This window comes from Elephantulus edwardii, unplaced genomic scaffold (assembly GCF_000299155.1).
Source record: "Elephantulus edwardii isolate Elephantulus edwardi_28Jun2011 unplaced genomic scaffold, EleEdw1.0 scaffold00004, whole genome shotgun sequence".
Classification (NCBI taxonomy): domain Eukaryota; kingdom Metazoa; phylum Chordata; class Mammalia; order Macroscelidea; family Macroscelididae; genus Elephantulus; species Elephantulus edwardii.
Window position 1 is genome coordinate 16,176,867 of NW_006399754.1, and position 10,840 is coordinate 16,187,706.

The following is a 10,840-nucleotide window of genomic DNA, read 5'->3' on the forward strand; positions in this document are numbered from 1 at the left end:
TCTGCACCCTCAGAAGGAGGTTTCCATCCTCAGAAGGGGGTCTCCATCCTCAGAATGGGGTCTTTACCCTCAGGACGGGGTCTGCACCCTCAGAATGGGGTCTGCACCCTCAGAAAGGGGTCTGCACCCTCAGGACGGGATCTGCACCCTCAGGACGGGGTCTGCACCCTCAGAAGGGGGTCGCCGCTGGCAGCAGTGCAGTATTGAGAAGCAAGTTACCAGCAGTATTTTGAAGCAGATAAAGGTGTTGATGACTTTTGCCACTTAAAAAGAACATGCCAACTGAAGTCATAAAAAGTTTTCTCTTCAGAACAGTACTCCAGTGTTAAGTGTCTTTTTCAACTAATTCTTAAGTGAATTTTATTTCATACTTTTAAATCATGACACATTTCGGTTTAGATGCCTAGAAGTTTTTTCTTTAGTATCTGCATTCTTATGTAAATTGTCACACATTGGAAGTACTGTAAACTTCTATATCTTTACAAAAGAATTGGTAGAATCTGCGAGAACTTTTTTATGTGGACTGGTTATTTTTCACTTAGAAGTAAATTTAGAATTTTTAAGTAACTGGGACCACTTTAAACACATTTTCCCCCAGGTATGATCATCAAGGGGCAGCATTGAGCCATTGTAAGCATGTTGCTATTAAAAGTGCTTATTTTAAAACTTGATAAACAATTTTAAGCAAGAAGCATCTTTAATTTGGATATTTTATAAATAAACTGTAATAACCATTTTAAAGGCCAGGTAGTTTATCAGACTAAGAATAGAACATTGAGTTATTACTGAATTCCCATGAGAATGTAGTTTATTCTTTTTTTAAAAAAACTTTTTAAATATCTGACCCATATTATAAAAATACCTCAAAGAATGGCATTGTCAAAAGTCAGAAAGTTCTGATGTACTGTTTTTGCATTTTTATACTTTGTAGTACTATCTGTACTGTCTTTAAAAAAAAAACCTGTAACCTTTTAACTACCAGTAATATCTGTTGGGTTTGAGATCTCTCCTTATTTTACAAACCTTCTAAGTAAAATCCTCCATAACATCAATGGGATTATGGCGGAGTTATTAGAGACATATACCAAGGTACTTGGAGATATGATTTCTGCATTAAATTTCCTTTTCTTGGGTAATGTACTGAACCAGAGCTTGCCTTGGTACTTGTACCAATATCTGAATTGTTAGGACGGATCTTTCTTCGACCACCAAGGTCCTTTTTACTTGTAGCCCATCCCCACCTTGTCAAAAAAATTCTTCCAAGTAAGGTGCCATTGTGCGCCAATGTTCTAACTTGCTGTGTACGTTTCTATAAGCTAGAATAGATAACTCTAGCACATTTTCACAGGGCAGGAAGGACAGAGAATACCACATAAGCCCTAGGCAGCACAGGGCCTCCGTGGTTCCCTGTTTGATTTAGTCAACAGATGTTTCTCAGGTTGCCCATTCAGTCCCAGGCTTTTTTTGTCTGGACATGCAGTATTCGTTCATTTAATTAGAACAATTTGAGCTGCTGTTATATCTATAAATGTGAGATGAAGTTATTTACAAACTCAGCAGAGATGTTGAGATGAGGGTCTTTAGTCCTCATGGTGGTTCACAGGCTGTTAGCCCAAAGGTGGCACCTCTGTGGACTCGAATCCCCCAGTGACTGTGAGAGAAAGATGGGCAGTCTCCTCCTGTGAGATTTACAGCCTCAGGAAACCAATGGAGGGTCAGCTAGGAGTGGGCGGCAGAGAGAAAGTCTATGTCTTTTACCAGTATTTCAGTCCATTTACATCTACAGAAAAGATAATTTGAGTATTACTGTGTCATGGGTATTCTAACAAGCTTGGTTGTTGACTTCTGTCTTCATGAGGAAGCTGTATAATTTTTTCTTTTAAATTTTTTTATTAATTTGTGCATGTACCGTCAAATCAGATCTGACTGGTACAGGAGGAGACTGTCCCTCCTTCTCCAGCAGAGCATCTGGTGAATTCGAACCTGTGCACTTCTGGGATTGCAGTGCAGCTTCTTGTCGCTAGGCCACCAGAGCTCCTTGAGAAGCTGTGTAATTTTCTTTTGCATTTTCCATGCTTCCTCTTTACTCATGCCATGATTAATGCAAAGTTTCTTACACATACATATCACAGATACCAAAGCTTATCTTCTGGCCTGAGTTCAGAGTCCTGGTTTTGTCATTTCCCATCACGAGCTCCTGAAACCCTTGGCTTTAATTTCCTTATCTGCATGTTCAGCATAACAGAAGAATCTGCCACAGGAGGCTGTGAGAGTTTCAGTGAGCTGCGGAGAGCCCGGTGTCTGGAACTGCACTCTGTTAACTGACTCCTCACCCTTCCTGCACGAGGCTGGACACACTGGCTCTGGGATACGGTTTTCCTCTGTTCAGAAGTCAGTGGAACAACTTCACAGCTAGAGGAAACAATGCTTAGTGATGCAGATCCATTCACAGGATCCGACAGACACCCAAACTGAGCCCACCCATTCAGAGGAGGAAGGGACCACACAGAACCCATGGTTTCTTGGAGGAGTTTTCAAAGCTAGCGATGACCAGTGTCCCCGGCTCAGCTCATGTTGTATCTCAGACCTTTTTATGTGTCAAAGACGCAGAGATAGTTATCTAAGGTGGGAGTACAAGGTCAAAGAGCAGAATGTGTTGGTCTCAGTGCCCTTTTCTTCAGCACATAGCCTGGAGACAGCCAGGCGAGATCGGTGTAAGAAACAAGAAGCAGGCAGCCAAGAATAATACGTCCCCTGTACCCAAACCCTTGAAGATTAGCTGATTGTCCTCCAGTGTTACAAGTCTCCTCTTGGACCTTCAGTTTAATATAGACATGAGAAGCCACACCCAGAAGCAAAGGACCAAGACCTCAATGTATGAAGGAGAAAGCAATTATTACCTATTCTTCTTTGATGCTAAATACAAAATACATACTCTCTAAGTGGATAAACTCTACACACATCCTGTAAATAACCAGTTTATTTTCTTTTATATAGAAAGCCATGACAGAAAAATGATTAGTACATAACTATGTAAGAACATTTACATCCACACAATCAACAGATGCTTCCAATTCATATTTTAAAAATAGTTTTGAGTGTTAATCACAGGAGGACCTTGGTGGAATCATTTTGTGGACAGTTCATGTTTAGTAACAAAGTCAAGGCAGGGCTCGCAGTGCCACTCTTAGACATAAGCATTTTTATCAAACTGTTTTGAAGGGTTTGTGGTTTTAAAATCTCCCTCTCCGCCGTGGTACTTGGTCCGAGAAGACATGACTGACGTGGGCCCGTTGTATGCGTATCCCATTCTAAAAGGGAAGCAAAGAGAAAGCTTGCTAGATTACATTCTATTCAGAGGGCAAATACAAGGAGCAGGCTGTCTGCCCTGGTTCTGTGAATTATTAATGTTCGGTGCTGTAAAAGGCGATCACAGCTGTCCGATGATGGAAACCCTGGCCTGCTCCATCCTCACAGCCTCTGCCTTGCACAAGCCCAGCCCTGTGGTCACTGTCCATCCATTTCACTGAAGGTCTCCCCTCTTTCACGGACCCTCTACTTGGCCAACCAGATTCTGTGAAGAGCTAAGTCTAAATCTCCCCTTACTACGTTTCCCTCCCTTCAGAACAAGAACTCTTTCCCTGTCCGTTCTAGTTTGACAGATTCTCTCCAGAAGAAACCCATGGCTTGTCCATTTAGCGAACCATTCCTTTTTAAAAACTCTTTTAAAGTTGATCTTCCTAGAATGTAGGGCTTTGATAGTCCCCTTCATCAGAGAGGTTCCTGTTGACGTGAAATCACAAGGCCAAAGTGAAAGGAATCCACTCAGTTGCTGCCTGAACCCCAGCTCCTGGACACCCCAAGTGTGGCTGTGGAGAACTGCTTAGGGATGCCAGTGGATAACTGTTTCTGAACTAGATTTTATTCAGCCTTATTTTATTTTCATTTTATTTTTATTTTATTCAGCCTTTATTGTGAGGTAGCTCTGCTTTGATTCTAACCTGTTAGTCACAAAGCTTGTTAACTCACTGCCCAGGGACTCCATACAAAGAAACAAGCCCTCATCTTCCTGGCCTAGGTGTGCTGATTCTGCTGTCCCGACATCTTTAGAGCTGTGCCCTTCACAACTGACCATCAGCAGAATAGCATTCTGGTTTTCAAATGAAGTTCTCAGTAAGAACGACTGTATTAATAAGTAGTTCTGGGCTATCTTAGCCCTTTGGTTTCTATTAACTGTATTCCTAACTGTGGGCTTTTTTTTTTTTAAACTGTGGGATTTTGAGACGGTAGTTGGGTCTACATGGAGACCATTTGGAACGGCACTGCATTTTCCCCCAGGTCATTTTCATGCTCCTACCTGGGTGTTTTGCTGTTGTCCGATATTGAGAAGCAAAATATGACACCACCGATTATGCAGAGGGAGGCTCCCGCCCAGCCGATGAACAGAGCGGCCCCTAACTCGTACCTGTGACGGGCAGAAGGACAATGCTCACTCATTTGGAAAGTAAACAGTATTTAACACCACCAGCCAGCAACGGGCACGCAATGCTCACCGTAATTCTTGCGATCAGAATTTGAAGTAATAACACCTTGTGTATGCATCCTGTTTTGGCCTTTTTTAAAAAATAATTTTAATGAACATTTACAGATTTTGGATTTCCATTCATTGCTGCACTTCTCTCCCCGCCCAGCCCAGCCCTCCCCTGCCCCCGCCACCCCCAGTTCGTTCCTCTCTTTCAAAAGTAAAAGAAAGACTCCCTCCCTGATACACAGTCCCCTCGCACCCCTCCCACCACCCCAAGTACATTCCACTATGCAACCTTAATTGTGGACTCTTGTGATAACCATAATACCCTATCATACATCGCTTTTAAATTATTCATTCCCTCATCTGTTTCAGTGCAGTATACACAATTTATCCAGTTTTTCTCAGTCTTACCCCAACCCTGATATCAGTCCCATTTTACAACAGTTTGGCCTTTTTTTTTTTTAAATGGTAACTGTTGTTATTATTTCTCCATCTTGAAAGGGAAATGAGGGGACTTGTTGCCAGCAAATAAGAACCACTCATACCTGACCCTCCAACAGGCTGTAAATCACACAGGGAATTTCCCATCCTGCGAAGTGGCAAGGTTGGCCAGGCAACTCCTTACCCACTAGACCACCTCCTTCAACCATGGTAGATATGAAACCAAGTTATAACTTGGTTTCTACAGTCACCCAGCATCTTCCCTCTGGGCCTACCGTAACCTCACAGAAATTTCCATCTACTTTATATGCCAGAAGATAAATGTACTTAAACAGACTACTGGAATCAACTGAATAACAACAGCTTTTGGTGTGAGTAGTTGGTGGGGGGGTGGGGGAATGCCTTTGTTTTGGTCACTTGCTAGTTGGAGAAAAAAGAACCCTGGTGGAGCAGTGGGGGTTTGTTTTTTAGTGGTTTTTTTTTTTTGAGCAGTGTTTTAAGTGCTTGGATGTTAACTGCACAGCTGGTGTTTCAAACTCACCTGTGGCTAAAAAAAAAAAAAACCTGGAGATGTGCTTCTGTAAGGAGCCAAAGACTCAGAACGGACTCAAAGCCGCCCCCTAGTGGGTTTCCATGTCTAGAGATCCACGGGGTGGGGAGACTGCCCATCTTCCTCCCACAGCTGCTGGAGGATTTGAACTGCTGGAGACATGGTACCTTGGGTTAGCAGCACACAGCTCCCGCTAAGCGAGGCTATGGACTCCATGGTAAGGAGCAGGCCTGGGAATCTACAGGGAAGTTTTCCTTAGCTCTGTCGTTTTACTCAACATGAGCTATAAATATATAAATTGTCATCAGCTTGACAGCCGAGAGCAACAGATGCCAATCATGCAAGGGGCCATGTTGTTGTTATGTGCCATCGAGTCGCTTGCGACTCATAGCGACCCTATGTACAAGAGTCATAAGGGTCAATAATAAATACAGCATTATCTCACCACTACTACCCTGGAGAGACACAGAAATACCCTTGGACAACAACAAGCTGCAGGTTATGCATCTCCTTGGTGGCAGGTGACAATCCTTTCGTGGCCACTGGAGCGGATATAAAGAGAAATGAGACAGTCCCTCCCTTGGGAAGGTCACGATACAAAGAATGTAAAAAAAATCCTATTAGGGGAAACTAAATGCTACTGAAGACAGGAGGCGGGGAGAAACCCCAACCCTCACCAGTTTTCAGTGGGGACCAAAGGCAATCCTTTTGGGGTAGGAACATTCACCCCAGAGAAAGAAATGAGGCATAAAAGCACAGTGACATCTTTAGGACCATGGATTCTCATGGTTCGTTTGGGGTTTTGGTGGTTTTGGGTTTTCTTCCATAAGAAAACTTAAAAAATAGATGACATTAACAAACTCACAGGCTTCCACTACGAGTAAAAACTGATAAAACGCCATTCTCGGGCTGACCAAACTTCAGTGTGAAACAGGCCAAAGGGAATGGAGATTCCACGTTTGATATATAACACTGGGCTGTGGGAGAGTCAGTGGTGGGGCCTCTGGGTGAGGCCCAGACCCAAGATCTGATGCTGCCCACACTGAACTGGGTGCAGGACTGGGCAGTGTGCATTTCAGGGCCGCACTGGGCTGGTCACAGCAGTTGACACGGGCATCCTGGACATGTGAGCCCCATCTCCCTCTTCTCTGTGCTGCATTGCTATGGGCAGGCTTCAGCATCGTCCCTCAGCAGTGACAATGGCATGGCATGGCCAGGCCCTCGAGCCAGGGGAACAGGAAGCAGCCCGTCTGTGGGTCAGTTATGTGCACGGACTTGTCTCTGACGCAATTTCAGTGCCTGCCCTTGCACATCAAGTGTGGGGTCATGTCCCCGAGGGGCGCTGCCCAGCGAGCCCCTCACACACTTGTGTTACCCTTACGGGGAGACAGGACACAGCCAGAATGGAAAACTAGAGGGAACCACCACTTCCTGCCCTGGAGCCCAAATGATCTGCTGGGAGCGGAAAATTACCCAGCGGTTCTACTCGGAGGAATGGCAGAACAGCATGGCTGGTATCGGTGGGGAAAACCCCACATACAGTCTGGACGAAAAACCAGCCCAAATAAGGGCCGGAGGGAAAGTTCTCCTTTAAGAAGAGAGCAAAACAGATAAACTGGGAATGTCAGGAACGAAGTTTTACTAATTATGATGCCACACAGCAAAATAATATTGGAAGACACAAAGGGGAACAACTGAGACACGTTGGTGGGGGTCATCAAGTGCACCTCACAGGACCTGGTGAACAATGAGTCTTGTTGCATCTTGTGCCACCAACCATCTCTGATACGCTCGAGCCCATTGTTCCAGTCTCTGTGTCAGTCCAATCTTATTAAGGGTCTTCCTCTCTGTCTCTGACCCTCCACCTTTCCCAGCGTGGTGTCCGTTTCCAAGCACTGACCCTCTGGACCACATGCTCAAAGCATGTGAGACCACCCTTGTCTCTACGGCAGAAAAAGAAGTTCACCATCCTAGCCTCTAAAGAGCATCCCGGTTACACTTCCTCTAGGGCACATTTGTGTGTTCCCTTGGCAGACCGTGGGAGATTCTAGTGGGTGGAGTTGCCCTGCCAACCCGAGGGCATCTGTGTGACTCCACCAGCTGCTCTGGGAGACAGTCTCCTCTCAGAAAACAGGATGGAGCGGCAGCTATGCGTTGGTTCTGACCCCACAGCAATGACTTTATTGCTTCAATAGATTCAGAAACACAAGCTGAACAGGTGTACAAAATGAATGACACGATGCCCATGAATATAAGTCTGAGAGTGGATAGGTCTACACATGTATTCGTATGTGCTGATAACACCCATAAATGCAGTAAAGCATTTGGTCAGTTCTGCCCAAATACCTTGAGAGAATGAGTTGCTGGGTCTGGGGACTCGGGATCATAGTTTCAGGCTACTTCAGGGTCAACAGGTAGCATACAGGAACAAGGACAATGATCTATAGCCCACGTTGGTGACTAGTGACCAGAGCTTCACAAGCTTTCAAGCAGCAAGCAATCTAAGATACAAATATTGGTCCTCATAGAAACTCCATGTAACCCAGCTCTTCCACTATTAGGAATATGTTGTTGTTTGCCATCAAGTCGCTTGCGACTCTGTCCTGTGCCAATCACACCATTTCTGATACACCCATCCCGATTACCCCAGTCACTGAATCAATCCACCTCATAGAGGGCCTTCCTCTCCTGCGCTGTCCCTCCACCCTCCCAAGCATGATGTCCCTCTCCAAAGACCTGTCCCTCCTTACAACATGTCCAAAGTATGTTAGACGGAGCCTCAGAATCCTTGCCTCCAAGGAGCCGCCTGGTTTGACCCTCTCCAGGATGAATCTGTTTTCTTGGCAGTCCATGGTACCCTCAATACTCTTCTCCAGCACCACAGATCAAAGGCATCGATTCTCCTTCTATCCTCCTTAGTCATTGTTCAACTCTCTGATGCATAACAAGTGATAGCAAAGGCCTGTATCAGATGCACCTTCATCTCCAGAGAGACACCATTGTTCTTCAGTACTTTGGAGAGGTCCCTAACAGCTGACTTTCCCATGGCTATAAGTCTTTTAATTTCCTGTCTACTGGTGCCGAGAGTGTTGACTGTGGAGCCAAGCAAACTAAAGCTGTGAACAATCTCAATCTCTTCACCATCCATCCTGATGCTACCAGTTGGTCTAGTGGTGAGAATCTTTGTCTTCTTGGCATTGAGCCTCAATCCATATTGGAGGCTGAAATCTTTGACCCTCTGCCGCAAGTGCTTCAGGTCCTCTTCAGTTTCAGCAAGCAGGGTTGTGTCATCTGCATATCACAGATTGTTGATAGATCTTCCACCAATCTTGACCCCACATTCCTCCTCATAGAGCCTAGCCTCCCAGATAATCTGTTCTGCATACAGGTTGAAAAGGTATGGAGACAGGACACATCCCTGGCATACACCCTTCCCAATTTTGAACCATGCAGTGTTTCCTTGCTCTGTTCTGACGACTCCCTCTTGGTCCAAGTATAGGTTTCTCATTAGCACTATCAAGTGTTCTGGTATTCCCATCCTTCTCAGAGTCAGCCACAATTTGTTATGGTCCACACAGTCAAACTTCTTTGCATAGTCAATGAAACACAGATATACATTCCTCTGGTATTCCCTGCTTTCAGCCAAAATCCATCTAACATCAGCTATAATATCCCTAGTACCACGGCCCCTTCTAAACCCAGCCCAGACTTCTGGCAGTTCTCTGCTGATGTGTTGTTCCAGTTGTTTTTGGATAATCTTCAGTAGAATCTACCTGAAGGAAATTAGAACTGAGACACAGATGGAGATTTGTACACCAGTGTTCATAGCAGTGTTATTCACCTTTGCAAGTACATGGAAACAGCCCAATGTCCAACCACAAAAGAATGGATTGAGAAACTGTGGTACATTCACACAGTGGAAAACTATGCAGCACTCAGGAGAAACAATTTCAAAACATATTACATAACATGGGAAAGACTGGAAAACATTATGCTAAATGAACTAGCTCAGTCTCATAAGGGCAAATAGTGCATAAAACCATTATTGTAAAAAGAAAAGGATACCTAGTAAAATATGTTTGAAGACTCAAGGCTGAGGATGAACAGGGGAGAAGCCACAGAATGGAAGGAGGTGGGGAAGGAAATGGGAAGGGTCTGGTGGGGACCTGAAAAGACAGGGTAATGATGGGCAAGGTCCAATGGTGATTAAATTTATAAAACATAACACACGGGAACTAGGTGAACACATTCACGGCAGAGTCTGTTTACTGAAATATATTCTTCCTCATCCTTATACTTGGAAGCAAGGGGTGGCATCCACTTCCTAAATAACATGCCTCCGTAAACTCTATGAACTTTAATAAATATCAATAGTTGTAGAAAGGCTTTTGTTCATAGGATTTCTATGAGTCATGCTCGACTCTAAGACAATCAACAACAACAACATTCTTATACCGTTCCAATCATTATGTCCCTCTCCAAGGAACCGTCTCTGCTAACAACATGTCCCAAGTATGTAAGACAAAACTTTGTCATTCTTGCTTCCAAGAAGCATTCTGACTGTACCCTCTCCAAGACATATCTGCCTGTTCTTTCAGCAGTCCACAGGATATTCAATATTCTTCTCCAACACTAAACCTCAAAAGCATCCTTATTATCCTTCAGTCATCTTTATTCATTGTCCAGCTTTCAGACACATAACAAGCAATTGTAAAGACCATGGCCTGGCAAACTTTAGTCTTCAACATCACCGGTCTTCACTATTTTGGAGAGGTCCCTGGCAGCAGACTTGCCCACTGGATATGTCTCCTGATTTCCTGACTCCTGGTACCAAGGATACTGAAAATGGATCCAAGTGAGATAAGTTGTTGACACTTCAATCTATTCTCCATCTATCATAATGTTACTTATTGGTCCATTGGCCATTCATGAGGACCTTTGTCTTCTTGATGCTGAGATGCAATTCTTGATCTTCTGAAGCAAGCTATTCAAGTCCTTCTCACTTTCAGCCAGCAAGGTTATGTCATCTGCATAATGCAGGTTGTTGATGAGACTTCGTCTGGTCCTGATCCCACATTCTTCTTCATAGCGTCCATCCAGGTTCTTAAATTATTTGCTCAGCGTACAGACTGACCCAAAGTACCAGCAGTAGTTGTTAAGTGCTAATGAGTTGTAGACAGCTCAGCGACTCTATGAATGAAAGACCTGAACACTTGCATAACTTTCATCGTTTCTCCAAGTTCATAGGGTTTCTGGAGGCAAGCTATTTCAGAAGTGGATACCACTCCTGCTTCCAAGCTTGTTTTAATCAGGAAGCTCCA

At 44.3% G+C, this 10,840-nt stretch overlaps 1 protein-coding gene across 2 annotated transcripts in view; it reads right to left on the bottom strand.

Annotated features, from left to right (window-relative positions):
* Window positions 1-3,187: 3,187 nt before the first annotated feature.
* Window positions 3,188-10,840, bottom strand: part of CLDN10 (claudin 10) — a 178,311-nt gene continuing 170,658 nt past the window's right edge. For both annotated transcript variants that reach the window (XM_006879570.1, XM_006879569.1), the window contains exons 4-5: window positions 4,358-4,465; window positions 3,188-3,311 (exon numbers count right to left, since the gene is read on the bottom strand). In XM_006879570.1, the coding sequence (XP_006879632.1) occupies window positions 3,188-3,311; window positions 4,358-4,465 (232 nt within the window). The remainder of the gene's footprint in view (window positions 3,312-4,357; window positions 4,466-10,840) is intronic.